General features: G+C 34.5%; 1 protein-coding gene across 5 annotated transcripts in view; it reads left to right on the plus strand.

Moving 5' to 3' along the window:
* Window positions 1-18,632, plus strand: part of LOC107729145 (solute carrier organic anion transporter family member 1C1-like) — a 43,449-nt gene that overhangs the window by 22,217 nt on the left and 2,600 nt on the right. For all 5 annotated transcript variants that reach the window (XM_016539532.1, XM_016539533.1, XM_016539531.1 and 2 more), the window contains 12 exons: window positions 778-919; window positions 3,544-3,676; window positions 5,228-5,346; window positions 6,263-6,409; window positions 6,617-6,715; window positions 8,928-9,173; window positions 10,394-10,558; window positions 10,977-11,172; window positions 12,514-12,679; window positions 15,228-15,397; window positions 17,155-17,219; window positions 17,344-17,461. In XM_016539532.1, the coding sequence (XP_016395018.1) occupies window positions 778-919; window positions 3,544-3,676; window positions 5,228-5,346; window positions 6,263-6,409; window positions 6,617-6,715; window positions 8,928-9,173; window positions 10,394-10,558; window positions 10,977-11,172; window positions 12,514-12,679; window positions 15,228-15,397; window positions 17,155-17,219; window positions 17,344-17,461 (1,766 nt within the window). The remainder of the gene's footprint in view (window positions 1-777; window positions 920-3,543; window positions 3,677-5,227; window positions 5,347-6,262; window positions 6,410-6,616; window positions 6,716-8,927; window positions 9,174-10,393; window positions 10,559-10,976; window positions 11,173-12,513; window positions 12,680-15,227; window positions 15,398-17,154; window positions 17,220-17,343; window positions 17,462-18,632) is intronic.

Here is an 18,632-nt window from a genome sequence, read left to right on the forward strand (position 1 = left end):
TATATATATATATATAAAATCTACTATAAAAAGTATTTATTGATATTATAATGATAATTTTAAAAGTTCAGGGATGCAAAAAATTAAAATTTCATTTAAAAAAAAGAGTTTATAAAAGGACTTTTATGCAGTCATAAAAATATTTTTTTAATCAAAAGTTTTATGCCGATGAGCTTCAAAAAGTGATTCAGCTCTTTTTTCCGTCTTTGTACATGGAAAATTCAAGTGTGGGTTGAAAGACGACTGTATAGCTGACAATTTGATCATCAAAGGCTTCTCGTCTCGTCTCTTCTGACCTAGTCTTTTTTCCCTCTTCTCTCTTTGCTTCTTCACCCTTCTCCTCTCCACCTTTCCGTTGATTATTAATTTGGATGCAGAGAGTGTGCATATGTGCGGGAAACCCCACAAGATGGGAGATGCATCGCTGTGCCGAGGCGAAACCTCAGCGACTCATTTTTTGCCATTGTTTTGCTCATATGGAGGCTTAAGTCACTGTGGTTGAGTGCAGTAGCATCGCTCAAGAGCGTGACATAAGCTCCCCTAATCCGCTTTTTGTCCCCACTACCCATAATGCAATGCAGTTTGAGAAATGCATCCCTCTCTCCATCTCTCCATCTCTACTCCGGTTCTCTTATCCCCTACAATTTTAAATGCATATTAATGAAGAGTTGCTTCCATGTCCAAAAATAGGTTAATGAGGGAGAGTGCGAGTTGTGCATGCAGCATCTGACGAAGCGCGGGTGAATAAAACCTCTCTCTTTCTGTGTCTCATTACAGATGTTCCTCGTGGCCTTGTCCTTTGCCTACTTCGCCAAGGCATTATCCGGGAGCTATATGAAAAGCACAATAACTCAGCTGGAAAGACGCTTCGACATCCCCAGTTACTTAATAGGTGTCATTGATGGAAGCTTTGAAATAGGTAAGAACTGGATCTTCATGCGTCAGCAGACCTTTCGCTACGTTTCGATCCCGTCACCTCCGCCAACCAGTTGCCAAGGCTCTTGTCTAGCCTTTCTCAGCATCTGCGGCGCTCCTTGCACCGGTGCAAAATAATACAGAGACACACCATGTGTGCTGCAATTTGCACTCATCTGCAGTACAATCGTCCAACAGATCGGACAGTTATGCAACTGCAGTGTGAAAAGCTCTCATCTTCACAAATGCAAATTGCATTTTGAAGTTTCCACATGCATAAATCATTACATTGCAATAAAATGCTTTACTTTGCTAAATAGCAGTGTCCCAAAGAAAATATGTTATTACCACAATACTTGTTTGCATCATTTGTTTGCTTTCTTTGATGAATAGAAAGTTCAAAAGAACAGCATTTATTTGAAATAGGAATCTTTATAAATTATAACTTTGGTCACTTTGATCAATTTAATGTATCCTTGCTGAATAAAAGTACAAATATTTATATAATAAATAACAATATAATATTTACTAAAATATTAAATAAATAAATAAAATATATGAATCTGTTTAATGCATTCTTGCGGAATAAACTTTCAAATATTAATATAATGTAAATATAGTATTTACAAAAAATAAAATATAAATATTGATCTATTCAACTTCTTGCTGAATAAAAGTACAAATATTTAGAAAATAAATATACAATTTACAAAATAAATAAAATATTAATATTAATCTATTTAATGCATTCTTGCTGAATAAAAGTACAAATATTTATATAAAAATAAATATAATATTTACAAAATAAAATAATGATATTAATGTATTATTTAATCATATTACATAATTATAGTTGTATTACATATTATTATTAACATATTATATTATTATTAATTTATAATGATTATCCCAAAATCTTAATCACTTAATATTTTGACCTTTGCAGGTGTGCAGGGATGCCAATACTAAAACAAAAAAGTATGCCACAGAACCACCATTAAAAGATTGTTGTAATCAACGTTTTATTCCGATGAGCTTCAAAGTGACTCAGCAGCTCTTTATTCTTCTTTGTGCATGTAAAATCATAATCTAAAGTAATGAAAGCGAGGCTAAACCCTGCTCACACTGCTGCAGCCGCCGCTCACGTGGCCCTTGCAACCAGTGTTTCCATAGGAGCGTTGCCATGGCAATGGGAAACGGCGTGCAGCCTCGCAGAGATCATGTGTCAGAGTTAGCATCACTGTCTTTCTGTCTTACGTCCCCGTTATCAACAAGTGCCCGGAAAACCCGCCAAACAAAGGCTGCTGTGTGTTATTGTGTGTTTTATAAATGTTTGGGTGAGTTGTTTCTTTTTGGTTAGGCTGACCTCCTTTCAAACTGAGCCGTGGTGTAAACGTCTGAGAATTCCTGTTCCCATTGAAGCCATGAAATGTCCTGAACGCCACACTGGGTACAGAGCTGTGCTATAATCGTCCTCACAAAGACCTCCGTCCATGGAGCCGTGAAGCTCAGAAACCAAAAAAATCAGCCAATAAATGTTCCTCGCAGACAAAGAGGTCAATCATGTAGAAATCAGCGTCATGTTCTGGGAGTTTTTGGAGAGGATACGTGCACTCATGGGTCATCATTATGGGGTTTTTATTGCTTGATGCACAGTAGCAAATAATATGCATTAAGAATTGCTCTTATTTTACACTTGTTTACTATAAAGGAATAGTTCACGCAAAAATTAAAATTTGCTAAGAATACACTTGTAGATGAGTTTGTTTCTTCATCAGATTTGGAGAAATGTAGCTTTACATCTCTTACTCAGCAAAGGATCCTCTGCAGTGAATGGGTGCCGTCAGAATGAGAGTCTAAACAGCTGATAAAAACATCACAATAATCCACAAGTAATCCACACCACTCCAGTTCATCAGTTAACGTCTTGAGAAGTGAAAAGCTGTGCAATTGTAAGAAAAAAATCCATCAAGACATTTTTTAACATTAAACCGTCATAATCCACAATACCGCTTCCTCCAGAGAAAAGTCAATCTCCTATTGTCTTTCACATCAAAATCCACCCACATATTTGTTTAGATCTGTTTTGGCTTGTAAACGGTGCTTGATCTGGGCAGATTTCTCTCCTGATTCAGACCAGATGACTTTTTCACTGGAAAAAGCATTATGGAGGAAACAATTGTTTGATGTTAAAAATGTCTAATGATAGATTTGTTTCTTACAAACACGCAGCTTTTGGCTTCACGAGACATTAATTGATGGACTGGAGTGGTGTGGATTACTTGTGGATTATTGTGATGTTTTTATCAGCTGTTTGGACTCTCATTCTGACGGCACCCATTCACTGCAGAGCATCCATTGGTGAGCAAGAGATGCAATGCTACATTTCTCCAAATCTGATGAAGAAACAAACTCATCTACATCTTGGATGGCCTGAGGGCGAGTAAATTTTCAGCTGATTTAAATTTTTAGGTGAACTGTCATTTTAAGGTTAGTTGCTTACTTTAGTTCACGCATTTATGTTTGGATTTAATTTTGTTTGGAAGTAATGAAGCATGTTCAACTCAGTCACAATTTCCACATCATAAAATGTTTGTCTGAACAGTTTTGCCCATTCTCTGCTTCTAGGTAACTTGTTAGTGATCGCCTTCGTGAGTTACTTTGGTGCCAAACTTCACCGTCCGAAGATCATCGCCATCGGCTGCCTGTTGATGTCACTTGGGACTTTTCTGATTGCCTTGCCCCATTTTATAATCGGACGGTAAGCCAAGTTTCATCCGTAAGTGAAAATGTGTGTGATGTCAGCAGGGTGAGCTGTTTTAAAGGATCACATGTATCCAGTTTATTCCCCTGCCCACAAATGCCATCGAGTTGTATTTAGTATGTGTTTGTGTTCAGACGCTGTCTGCTGTTTCTTTATCAGATGTGTGTTTTACCATTGTAAAGCTGCTGTATCAAGGAAATATTTTTAGCAGATATACAGAAGAAACAGAATTTGGCATTACCTCGCTCTGTTCATTCAAATTTGACTTCATCCTTGTACATCGACATGCAATCTCAACCTTGAAAGTGTGCCAGGTTTTCAGTTTTACATGCGGCTCTTCGAAGGCACCACAGCTTGGATGTATTTAAAGTGACTCGAGTGAAATTTCCGTGATGGATTGACATGCTGCATTTTAATGTTAATGTTTCGTATCTAGGCTATGTTTTTGAAGCACATTATTTATAGAAATTTTGCATTCTATATTGCATCCCGTTTTTACAGCAACAGCATGTTCAGTGTGAACTGCTCAGTCTGACTAGAGTGTCATTGATTTGAGGTTCACCTGTGCATTTCCTTCACTGTCTGTGCAGATATAGGTTGTAATATACAGCTTATTCATCTTTACGAATTGGTTTAGTTTATAAGTGTTCAGCTTTGTCTCCTCGAGCAGGGTAATACCCAAAATACTATGACTGGATTCTTTTTTTCTTGTCATATTTTTGTTAACGGTATTACTGTAATTATTATTATTTTAGATTTTGTATTTTTATTATAACTCTATTTTTATTATTTAATTATCATTATCATATATCTTTTTCATCTTTATTATTGACAAAATAAAAATATACATTAACTCTTTTTTATTATAATTATCATTTTGATGAATATATATATATACTTTTGTGGCCAGCGGTTTAGACATTAATGGCTGTGTGTTGAGTTATTTTGAGGGGACAGCAAATTTACACTGTTATACAAGCTGTACACTCACTACTTTACATTGTAGCAAAGTGTCATTTCTTCAGTGTTGTCACATGAAAAGATATAATAAAATATTTACAAAAATGTGAGGGGTGTACTCACTTCTGTGAGATACTGTGTGTATATATATATATATATATTTATTTATTTTAAAAAAACATTTTTTTTTACTATTTTATTATTTATTTAACTATCATTATGATGTTTTTATCTGTCTTCATTATTGTTGACAATATAAAAAATAATTTATATTTGTATGATGCACTTTTTCCGTCTTCATTATTCTTGCAAAAAATAAAAAATAAATTTTTATTAACAAATGTTTTATTAGTTAATTGTCATTGTTTTTTCTGTCCTCATTATTGTTGACAAAATAAAAAAGGTTTTATATTTTTATTAACTTTTTTATTAATTTTTTGATGTATCTTTCTCATCTTCATTATTGTTGACAAAATAAAAAACTGTATTCTGATCCAAATATGTTTGTTTCATCAATCTGTATCCCTTTTGTTGTGTCATGTGACATGGTTTCTGATTTCTGCTGCTGACTTGATGTTCTTTATGCAGCTACAAGTTTGAAACATCGATTCGATCGTCAGTGAACTCAACCAATAGCCTCTCTCCATGTCCAGTGAGGTCTAGCGTTCTGGCCGCAGGTCCCAGTGCTTCTTCAGTGCCGAGCTCAGGTACAGAACCACCTACGGCTTGAGTTAGATTGGAGTCTTGCTGTTTAAACTAGTTTTAAAACCTGATGGGGACTAAACATACGCTGGTGCCGTGTATGGCCTCATATGGTTTAATATAGTCTTGCTAATGCATCATATTTGCTGAATGAAATCAATACTTATTTCTTACTAATTTTGTGTGCTGATTCCCAAAATACTGCCCGTTTTGCTCGAGCACGAAACTCTTTCTTACAAAATATGTGTTTTGTTGTATTTTTCCTTTTACAACCATTTGTAAGGTGAAGAAGTCTTGAATTATCCTTTAATTACCAGAAAAACTGCCACAAAGACATAATTTTCTGTCTTCATCTGAGCCAGATTACCACTCTTTGTTTAAATCTCATCTGATTTTCATATGTAAGACATTATTTTATTCCTAATCCTGATTTCAAGGTTAGAATTAGTGACAGAAGAAAATGCAAACACCACCCTGATGATGTGGGTGTTTTACTACATCCAAATAGTGAAAGAAAATGACAGATTTTGTGAAAAAAAAAGCTTAGTTTGTAAAGTTCATTGACATTAAATGAAGTATTTGAACATATTTTTTCACTCCACTCGAAACTTTTGACATTTGACTGCTTTTGTTATTTCGACAAGTGCACTAAAGCTGATACATTTATATAATTAGAAAAATCTCCAATCTTATATTGCAAAAAATAACTCCATGATTGAAGTTTTTATTGACAATTTTTAATTCAGCATCATCAAATTAACTAATATTAGGCCTTTTTTTTTTTTTAGATGCATGGCTGTGCAGTAATCTGTCATCGCTTGTTTGTCCGGTCTCATTTTATTCGCTATATTTGTCATGTGTTGATTTCTCGAAATGCCTCTCATTTGCAACCCTTCTCACCCTCTCTTCCCTCTTTCTCAGGTTGCGAACACGAGTCCAGGTTGTCCATGTGGATCTATGTTTTCCTTGGGAATATCTTGCGAGGAATCGGCGAGACCCCAGTGCAACCTTTGGGAATCTCATACATCGATGATCACGCTCTGGAGGAGAATGCAGCCTTCTACATCGGTATATCTACAAGTTTGTTCATGCATTTATGATTGGAGTGAAAATAGGACAGATATGCATTTGCTGCTTCATCGGTTACCACAAATTCAGTGAGAATCCCAGACAGTTTGCCATTTAACCGTTTCCTGGTATTAATTGTTTTTCCTAGAGAGCATTGCCGTTCTTGGTAAACAGCACAGACTAATAAATTCTTGCCATCTGCATTAGGATGCGTCCAGACGATATCAGTCATCGGTCCGGTGTTTGGCTACCTGCTGGGGTCTGTCTGTGCCAAGATATACGTGGACATTGGATTTGTCAACATGGGTGAGTGAAACGGTGCTGTTGTATGATTCACTATTTCCTAAAGGAGTCATTGAGTTCAGTATATATCAGAATATAAAGAGCGAATAATAATAGAAAATGCTTCTGTTCTGGATGTTTTCATGAGTTTTTGGCTCATCTTGACTAGACTAGTGAATCAAAAAATCATAAAAGGAAAATAGTTAATTGTGAAATCAAGTTTATTCATATTAGTCTTATTTTGTTTGTGTTTCAAACAAAAGCAGGAGGAAATAAGAAACTTTGTTGTTTCTTGTTTGAAAGCCACGGAGGCTGTTTATGTTGGATCTGAGTGCGATTCTGGCATCCGAACGCACTCTTTATTTGACTGGGGACGATGTAAAGGTTCAAAAATGTTAAGCTGTGATTTATCCAACAGCTATTTTGCCTGTGAAATGAGACTGGGAGGTTAAACGGGGCATAAGCTGAAGCATGCAATAACCTTAAATTGCATGACATTAATATTAGAAATGTGTGCGTAGTTAGAAGATACAGAAATCAGTGATCAGTCCATCATGGTGTGCAAATCTGATTTCTTACAGAACATTTTTTGGCATCGGCAAAGTTTATGTATGTGAAATAATGCGTGTTGGAGACGCAGGCCATTTCTTTATTGATAATATAGCGTTACACCCTGAAGTCAAGACATTTGGCAGTTGAGTTAAGCTGTAAGATATTGTGTAGTAAATATTCAGCCAATAAAAACTATATCACATATTTTAATATCAAATGTTTTGGCATTCATTTTATTTAGTGGACAATAAAACAGCACAGACAACAACATCTGTATCATATACATAAATCCTTGCAGGAGTATTGTTTCTATAGAGATTTATACATTTAATGATACTAAAGATGGCATAATTGAGATTTTTGAGAGGGGATTTTTAAGTCTCTCATGCTCAGAAAGGCTGCATTTATTTGATCAAAAATACAGTAAAAATGTGAAATATTATTAAAAATTAAAATAGCTGTTTTCTATTTGAATATACTGTAAAATGCAATTTATTTCTGTGATCAAAGCTGAATTTTCAGCATCATTACTCCAGTCTTCAGTGTCACATGATCCTTCAGAAATCATTCTAATATGCTGATTTGTTGCTCAAGAAACATTTATTATTATTATCAATGTTGAAAACAGTTGCGCTGCTTCAAATTTTTGTAGAAACTGTGATACCTTGGATGTATTAAATTAATCAGAAGTGACAGTAAAGACTTTTATAATGTTACAAAGATTTATATTTCAAGTAAATGCTGTTCTTTTGATTTCTATTCATCAAAGACTTCTGGATAAAAATGTATTACCATTTCCACAAAATATTAAACAGCAAATTGATAACAGATTGGTAATAATAGGAACCATTATTAATATTTGAGCACTAATATTAATTAATAATAACTGAGCAACAATGGAGAGTATAAGAAACTTCTTTAAAAAAACATTTAAAAAATCTTTTGACCAGTATTGTAACTTAGCTTTTATTGTCTAATATTCTAATATTTTTTAATATATATTTTCTAATATATTTTTCTCTTCTGTCAAACACCAAAGGTTTTTTTTCTGTTTTTTTTTTTTATATAAAGAATGTATATATACATTTTTACTTCCAAGCTCCGAAAAGCTAAATTCACTCTTGGGTTGAGTTAAAGAATCTAGGTTTGATGCTATAGATGTCAAACTTCAATCTGCCGCCTAGTCATGACATCTTTAAACATGTTTCCACATAAAGCTACAGAATGACTTGAAAAGACTTGCATTTATAGTGCAGCAGTCATATAGATCACTTTGATGCTGCTTTTTCAATCTTGACAGTACAAATCACCATCTTTTTGTATGGAAAAGAGCAGTTTGAACATTCTGCTTAGCATCTCGTTTTGTGTTTCAGGATTAAATGTGGCAAAAAATGTGTTTGGTTGTTCCATTACTTGTTTACATGAAATGCTACGAACGTTTCAATTTACTGGCACAACATGGAGGCTGACAGAGCATACATGAGCTGAGAGAGAGCGCGAGACATCTAAGACTGTCTGTAGATCACAGTCTGCGTCTGCGTCTGCCTCGGCTGTCTGCCTGGCCCAAATATTCTGAACATGTGACAAGCTGCAGCGAGCCTCGTAACATCTGTATTCTCGCTGTTGACATGCGTGCGTGTGTGTGTGTGTGTGTGTGTGTGTGTGTGTGACTGTCTTCTCACAGAGAGCATTAGCATCACCCCGGGAGATGCACGCTGGGTAGGCGCCTGGTGGCTGGGATACCTCATTGCAGGATTCATCACCCTGCTCTCAGCGATGCCGTTTTGGTTCTTGCCCAAGTCTTTGCCCCTGCCAGAGACACGGCTTGACAAGTATTCTCCAGAGCGGACCAGCTTCATCAAAGACTCGCCCCTGCTGGAGCACAAGTACCAGGCAGACGAGCCAGCTAACTTCCTAGAAATGGCCAAAGGTAAATCACCTAGAATTCACAGAAAAATTCACGCTCTGAAATATCAGATGTCTGCACTGGTCTAGGCTACATAAAAAGCTGATTTGACCCATTTAAAGTGCTGGAATGTCATTGCATTAATTAAGAAAATATCAAACCATTTGGCATTTATTGTAACCCTAGAAAAACCTACTGTATCGTATTTGATTGGCAAATTTCTAAGGCCTCTAAATGATCAAAACTTTGCTGAAAAACTGGTTGAACGGCATCTACTTCGGTTCACTTGATTATCCATCATAATTTTTAGAAAAATCAGTGCGTCTCAAATCTGATCATCAGGATCTTTTGAGGAGCGTTTGTTTCCAGAAGCTTTACTTGATCTTCCCAAGCCTCCAGAACATCTCGCATCTTTTGAGGAACGTTTAGTTGTTCATCTCTCAATTCTCATTGGATTGCATTACATTTTATTTTTTTGATCATTTAAATCTCATTTTATAAGACATATTATTGGAGATATAGAGTGACGGCTGATATTTATTGCATTTTATGTAATTATCTACTATACTGTTATAAAGATCTCATTGATTTACATTACATGCATCAGATTTTCATTCTTTTTGTCCATACTAATATCAGCATCTGCACCAAATTGCATATTTTTGCTTAGTTTGGGCCTCTGAATAAAAGTAAGGTGTTTTTTCCTCCCTATATCAGACTATATGAGCCATAAAAGCCTGATAGATCAAATATGATACTCAACAAAAACACATTTTATTTTATTACATTTTTTTTTTTGTCTAAAGGTTCAATAAACTGTTTAACCAAGTATTTTTTTCTGTCTACTATTCCATATGTCAGGCTTTACAGGGTTAAAGAAAGCATTGGCATCCTTTTCAGTCAAAACTTTTGCTTGCATAACCTTGCATGATTTAAAATGGCAAAACAATAGAATTATTTTTGGAAATGAAGAAAAATTTGGTGTTTAGAAAACCAAACTAATATTTTTTTCTGCCATATCTATACATCACTAGGACATAATTGTGAAATTGAATACTTCATGCATCCACTAAAACTCAAGTGAAGTTAGTTCTTAGAAAAGTTTATGAATCATTTGTTTGTTATCTTGTATTTAATGCATTGACATTCATTCATTTCAGTTGTGGTGCATGTATGCTGTGGATTGACAAATAAAATTCAGCTATTTGCATCATTCTTAAACATTTTGTATTCATGTTTTCCAGACTTTTTGCCAACGCTCCGATCCCTTTTGGGGAATCCAGTCTACTTTTTGTATCTCTGTGTCACCATCATCCAGTTCAACTCTTTGATCGGTATGGTGACGTACAAGCCAAAATACATCGAGCAACATTATGGACAGTCAGCATCCAAAGCCAACTTCTTAATGGGTATGTCGTCTTCCTCTAAATGCACGGATATATTACAGTTCACGATGCAGCTGTGACCTTAGAGCTTAATGTTTTGATTGGATTTTATTAATGTGCGTTAAATATTACTCTATGGTTCTGATATCAAATCTAAATGTTTTTATAGCTCGGTTAAATCACAGTGTGATATGGCCCGTTACACCTTATGAAAGAGAACGAAATCCAAAAATAATATCAGCACACAACGTATGCAGACAACGGAGACTGTTGTGCATTTCGGGAAACGGCATTAGCGTTTGAAAATCAGACGGAGGGAAAACAAATAGGCCTATTCTGTATCCCTTAACCTTTCAACCACAAGAAGAGTCTTTGCCTTTGTTTCAAACCCGTGACACTGCTCCTTTGATCCAGGTTTTCCTGATGCCGTCTCTTTTTTCAGGAGTGATCAACATCCCAGCCGTGGCCTTGGGAATGTTCTCGGGAGGTGTGATCATGAAGAAGTTCAAGCTGAGCATCATGGGAGCAGCCAAGTTTGCGTTGGGAACGTCTCTTCTGGGCTACTTCCTGTCGCTTTTCTTCTTCGCCATGGGATGTGAGAATGCCAGCGTGGCCGGCATCACCAGGTCGTACAATGGGTAGGACGAGACTTTCAGTTTGGACTTCGGTCAGTGGTGCTTCTGCTCAAATCTGGGGCCAGTTGCATAAACACAGCCATTGTGTTTAGACTTTATCTTAAAAACTAGTCTGACCAACTCACAGTTAGCCAAAGAGTAATCGTTCGTACTTTACAGATTAAAATTTTTATTTTTTTTGAAAGTGGTTTTAAAAAAAGAGTCTTAAAGAAAAAAAATGACTTAGTGAAAATGACTTAGTTGTAAGATTAGTCTAGGCAGTTTTTGCAGCCGGTCTAATGGGGTCAAGCAAACAATGCTAAATGCAAATAATAAAATGCAACTATATCGTCATGAATAATTTGAATCGCAGAATAATTAGGATAATCATAGGGAGGAGAGGAAAACGCTTTGCATCTCTTTTGTTTATATGAATAATTTTTTACATTTACAATTTTTGTATATTTTACATTTGCCTGTGAAGTTCATAAAAAAGATATTAAGGCTGGAAAAAATAATATATGTTTATAATATATGTAAATGTATGTTTATATAAAAATAATCTAAATTCATTGAGATATTATTATAATTTTACTTAATAGTTTGAATTGTTTTTAGTTTTTTTTAGTTAATTTTTTATTAAAGTTTTCGTAGTTTTATTGTGTTTTGTAATTTTTTAGGTCTTTCTATATAGTTTTTATTAATTTTTTTTATTTCAGTTTTAGTTTATTTTAGTACATCAAGATGAAAATGAGAAATGCAAATAGCGGAAATGAAATGAGTTTGTAAGTTTTTGGTTACACGTTACAATTTATTTGTTAACATTAGTTAATTAAATTAGTTAAAATTAACTAACAATGAATAAAACTTGTACTGCATTTATTAATCTTATTAATGTTAATATCATCATTTAGTTAATGTACTGTGAACTAACATGAACATTTTTATTAACTTAGCATTAACAAAGGTTGATAAATGCTGTAAAAATACATTGTTCATTGTTAGTTAGTTAATGCATTAATGAGACCTTATTGGAAAGTGTTGCCAATTTTTTTTATTATTTTATTTCAGTTAATGTTTCTTTTATTTAAAGTAACAAGATACTTTTATTTTTAGTAATGATTTTAATTTCAGTTTTAGTTTTAGTTAATTATAATAACCCTGCGATGCACTCCACCATAGAAAAAGGAGGAAAAAACAAAAATTGCACATAAATGTAACTGGTTTTTATGCCTAGTTTTGAACATGCAGAAGAGTAATCAAGATTTGTTCATAAATGTACCATAATAATTATGTATGAATTATATGATGTGCTTCATTTGCAAAATGATAAGTAACAGTATGCTTGTTATGTCTAACTAAAAGGACGGAAAGTCTGTACAAAGTGGACAGTTCTCTCTTAGCGTCCTGCAACGCAGACTGTCAGTGTCCCGAAACAAACTGGGACCCCATGTGCGGTGAGAACGGCCTCACCTACTTCTCCCCCTGCCTGGCTGGATGCCGGACGTCCCACGGCTCTGGAATGGACACGGTAAGCGCGGCCTCTGAACCGAGAGCGTGATTCTGGAACAATGGCGTGTGTTTGTTGTCCTGTTCCCTTCAAAGAATGCGAGCGAAATTGTGTTGTTTCATATGCCTTGAACTCGGGTTTTCCCAGCACTCTCTGAAGGGTGTACACAACCTGTTTGTCTTCAGCTCAAAGGCTTCTCTGAAACTTCCTGAGACGGTTCCTTCCCAAACCTGGTCGGTTCTGTCTAAGCATCGCGTTTCATTCCATCTAAACGGCTGCGATACTCCCTGACTTTAATCTGCAGACTGTGTTTCCTCCCTCCCATCCTGTGTGTCCATTTCATATCTCAAGCATCTGTTATACGCACCGTCTTTTGTACCGTCCTTTCAGACTGTTGCTAAACAAAGAATTAATGTAATTTCAGACTTTAGATGAGTGAGGTCAACCAAAGAGCACATTGTGACTGTGCATTTGTTCAGCATGTGGAAAGTGTATATTTTTAGATGCTGTTAAGATTTTTTTGTCACCTTTTTATGACAAATTTTATATATATATATATAAAAAAGTATAAATAGAACATCTATAATATAAACATCTCATTTATTTTCTCTCTCTCTCTATATATATATATACATATATATATATATATATACACACACATATATAGACCTACCTTTGATGTTATTATTTGTTATATGCTTCTGATGAAGCCAGAAGTCAGTGTGATTTCGACTTGAATTTCTTTTATATATATATATATAACTACAATGTCTGTCTAAATAACACTTCTGTGCATTTTACATTTACAACAGTTTTACATTTTTACGTTACATTTGCCTGTAAAATTCATAGTAAAATGTATTAAGGCTGGACAAAACACGGTAAGCGCAGCCTCTGAACCGAGAGCGTGATTCTGGAACAATGGCGTGTGTTTGTTGTCCTGTTCCCTTCAAAGAATGCGAGCGAAATTGTGTTGTTTCATATGCCTTGAACTCGGGTTTTCCCAGCACTCTCTGAAGGGTGTACACAACCTGTTTGTCTTCAGCTCAAAGGCTTCTCTGAAACTTCCTGAGACGGTTCCTTCCCAAACCTGGTCGGTTCTGTCTAAGCATCGCGTTTCATTCCATCTAAACGGCTGCGATACTCCCTGACTTTAATCTGCAGACTGTGTTTCCTCCCTCCCATCCTGTGTGTCCATTTCATATCTCAAGCATCTGTTATACGCACCGTCTTTTGTACCGTCCTTTCAGACTGTTGCTAAACAAAGAATTAATGTAATTTCAGACTTTAGATGAGTGAGGTCAACCAAAGAGCACATTGTGACTGTGCATTTGTTCAGCATGTGGAAAGTGTATATTTTTAGATGCTGTTAAGATTTTTTTGTCACCTTTTTATGACAAATTTTATATATATATATATAAAAAAGTATAAATAGAACATCTATAATATAAACATCTCATTTATTTTCTCTCTCTCTCTATATATATATATACATATATATATATATATACACACACATATATAGACCTACCTTTGATGTTATTATTTGTTATATGCTTCTGATGAAGCCAGAAGTCAGTGTGATTTCGACTTGAATTTCTTTTATATATATATATATAACTACAATGTCTTTTAAAATAACACTTCTGTGCATTTTACATTTACAACAGTTTTACATTTTTACGTTACATTTGCCTGTAAAATTCATAGTAAAATGTATTAAGGCTGGACAAAATAATGCATTAATATTCATATGCCACATTAAAAATAGTCAATGCAGTGCACTCTACAATAGAAAAAGTAAAAAATATAAATATATTACAATAAATATAATTGGTAAACAAATAACTTGAGCAATACACTTCATCTAAATTGATTTCATAAGATTTTTTTTAGTTTATAAACAACTCCAATAACTTTTAAATTACTTTTTCATTGCGTTTCACATTTAGAACAATTGTACATCTTTACATTTGCCTGTGAAGTTCATCAATGCAGTGCACTCCACAATAGAAAAAGGAGGAAATAATAAATATAATTACAATAAATATTATTGGTAAATGGATAACTTGAACAGTACACTTCATCAAAATTCATTTTATTTCATTAGATTTTTTTTTTATGTATGAATATAACAACCACAATCCAAGAGAGAATCATCAATCATAAGATTTGTGCATCATGTTGTCATTTCTGATTAATCATGGGATGGATAGCTCATTTCCTCTTTAATTTAAGAATTTGAATTTGTTTGCTTTTCATATATATATAGAGAGAGAGAGATTTTTTTTTTTGCTTAAAGATAGCAGTGAATAATCTGCATGAATAAAAAATGTAATGACATTTTTTGATTAAAGGCCCTATTACCCATACTTCATCAGACAGTAAATGCAATTGTAGATCTAGAAAAGTCCTTGTTAGAATTGTGGTTTGCACATCACTGCACTTGGTAAGTTGCAGCAATGTTGTAACTGCCAAAAAATTGCTGCACAAAGTTGTTTTAAAAGTTGTTTTGCTGCATGAGGTGTGCTTTAAGTAGCGTCTGATCTGCTGTGTTTGTGTGTTTCAGGTGTTTGAGCAGTGCAGTTGTGTAGCAGTCGGGAATCATACGGCCAGTGTGGGCCAATGCAACAACAGAGACAGCTGCCATCGAGTCTTCCCCTACTTCCTGGCTCTGTCTGTCATCACTTCCTTTATCATCTCGCTGGGCGGAACACCAGGATACATGCTGCTCATCAGGTGAATATCTGACCATGATTTATTGATCAGGAACTGCTGATGGTCCAGAGAGTTACAGCTCACTTTAAGGAAAAATCACTCACCCTCAGGTCATCCAAGATGTAGATGAGATTGTTTCTTCATCAGATTTGGAGAAATGTAGCATTACATCACTTGCTCACCAATGGATCCTCTGCAGTGAATGGGAGCAAGTGATGGAATGCTTCTTATAAATATTATAATATATAAATATATAATAATATATAAATATTGCATATATGAAGTCTTGGTAAAGTGAATGTTTTGTTTACATGCTGAATTATCATTTCATAGAAAACAGCACAGAAAGCACAGAAAGGTCATCCAGTCATGTGTTTGGGTTTTTTTCTCAGTTCAAGCAGATAACAGATGAAAACCGACAGCATGTGTCGACGGCACTAATGTGATTTTCCCCTCATTATTCCATGTCTTAGTTGAGGGCTGTAGGTCAGTCAAAGCTGTCGCTCGATTGAATGAAAAATCAGTCGAGACAAGTTTATGGTCAGTTGTGAAGTTCAGTAATCAGACTTGTGTCTTGAAAGGAAAAGCTTTAGCACCAGGGACTGTCAGCTGACGCTGCTGGAATGCTCAGCCTCCCTCGGGCTAAATTAGGTTAGCAGCAGCGCTGGCCCGGCTTTGTTGTGAAATAAAAATTCCTGCATGTCTGTAGCTTTTGAGAGAAGACGTGATTAGTTTGGATGAAGTAATCTGCATATTGCTGTTGTGAAATTGTCTAGTGGCTTGATTCGATAGAATTCGTTCTGTCAGTACCAATAAAATGATCATGTCAGCAATTAATTTTCATAATAAATGTTTCTGGTCTTATGCACAATTCATCAATGCATGTTAAAGATTTTATTTTAACAAACTATAATAATTTTTGCTACTTTTTTCTTGTTTAAAAATACAAATACAAATAATCAATAGTATCATAGTCTTACTTTTTGCAATATTCTATGCATTCAGAATGATTTCATGTTATTTTTTACATTTTTTATTCAAATACCATGGATAAAGTAATCCACATATTGCTGATGTGAGGTTGTCTAGTGTTAGTGTTAGCAATTCATGGTACTGTCATAAAAGAGGTTAGGTTAATATAAAAAAAAATTTGACCTATTCATTTTCATAATAAATGTTTCTGCTCTTGTGTACAATTCATCAATGCATATTACTTCAAAGAAAGAAAAAAAAGTTTTTCCAACATCATAATATCTGCTACTTTTTTTGCTGGCATGTAAACATACAAAATAACATAGTATCAGTCTAACTTTTTGCAATATTTTATGAATGATTTGCAAATGCCTTCATGTGAAATCAAAATCAGCCCTATTTTTCTATTTATTTTCATGAATTGGATAATCATTGCACGTTATTCAATCCATAAAAATGATATATGTATTTCTGCCACTTTTGTGCAGGCATATAAAAATTTAAATAACCATAGTATAATTGCCTAATTTTTCACAATACATCACTTTATGTAATTATTCAATATGCAACTTATGCAATTATTTAATCTATTATTTTCATTAATTATAATAACAAAAAATTCTAAGTTATTATATTATAGAAAATTTGGTTCTATTGTTTTTTTATATATATTTTATTTTTGTTACATGGATTCTTAAAACTACCGGAATGTCCTATTTCTTGTAAGCAGTACATCTGTCAAACGTGTTTTCATATTATTCTAAAAGGAAGTAATCTAGCCGCTCTTTCTCTCGTTTCATCCACAGATGCATCAGACCTCAGCTGAAGTCTTTAGCTTTGGGTTTTCACACATTGACGACACGCACTCTAGGTGAGAGACGCTTTGGTGTTTGGTGCTGTTGATGTCTCTGCTGAATCATTTTGTAGTCACAGTGGTAATAATGATTTGTTTTGAAGCAGTAGTGGATGGTGTGGTGTTTTTTTGCCTTCCACAGCTGGAATTCCAGCTCCTATATACTTCGGAGCCATCATAGACACCACCTGTCTGAAATGGGGTCAGAAGAAATGTGGTGGGAGAGGAGCCTGTCGAATCTACAACACCACTGCCTACAGGTATTCGGCTCATCACCACACTTGACTTGCATATTTGCAGTGTAGGGTTGGAATAAGTCAAAGTAGCAACACAACTAACTTATTTTTGCTTATTCAAAAATACAGGTTTTCAAAATAAAAAACACTTTTTTTAGCAGCAGCTACATCTGTTAGTAATCGGATTGATGGCTCAATCAGACTGAAAAGCCATCATGTAATCACCTCAATCGATCCAAATGAGATCGATTTGAATTAAATCTCAGGTGTAGACCTGAAATAATCTGTTCAGTGGAAAAATTAAGCATGTAAACACCTGAATCCAATGATTTTCACAATTGGATTCAGAAATACTTTGCACGTGATGCGTATGTTTACATGCATTTTACGTCTTACAAATGTGCATTTATTTGCGCCTCACGTCTTAGAAGTATTGGTGAATATTGGACTGAATGTTTACTAAATATTTGCTAAAAAGACTCTTGGCATATGTCAGCTTTCTTTTTTTGTGCACAATACATGTAATGCATGTGTAAATTAATATGCAAATTGGATTGCAACATTTAGGATTCATCGGATTGGATTCATTCAGAAAGATTTTTGCATGTAAACATCTTGTATAGTGTGATGCTGTAATATGAAATTCAGTTACACTTTATTTTACAATGTCCTTTTTAAAGTGTATTTGTACATTTAAGTACAGAGTAAAAATTAATTAACAACGTACTTGCTGTAGGGTTAGCATTATGGTTTGGTTTAGGGTTATTGCATGCAGCTATGCATAATTTACTGTTATTACTATAGTAACTTGTAACGAGGACAATGTAAGAAACTGAAATTCTTGTGTACGTTAGATCTTGTGTTTATCATGGTTTCTGCAGATTTGATCAAGGTAAAAATAACTCCCTTTTAAGAATAAGTAAAGAAAATGGAAGGAATAAATGGAAGGGAACACAATATGTCAATATGTTCTCTAAATGTAAATGTCTAGGGAGCACAAAATACAACTTCCAACAGATCTCCATTACTTTTAATTCACTTTAAGAAAAAAGAAATGGCTTGAAGCTTGAATAGCTGTGCTCCAAATCACTAGAATATGGAAATCAATTTTACTGTACCTTCTGATCACATTGCAAAAAAGTGATGTTTTTTCCTCAGTATTTGTGTCGGTTTTGATGGCAAATGTCTAATGATT

The sequence above is a fragment of the Sinocyclocheilus rhinocerous genome, unplaced genomic scaffold (genome assembly GCF_001515625.1).
Source record: "Sinocyclocheilus rhinocerous isolate Xijiao unplaced genomic scaffold, SAMN03320098_v1.1 scaffold3263, whole genome shotgun sequence".
Classification (NCBI taxonomy): Eukaryota; Metazoa; Chordata; class Actinopteri; order Cypriniformes; family Cyprinidae; genus Sinocyclocheilus; species Sinocyclocheilus rhinocerous.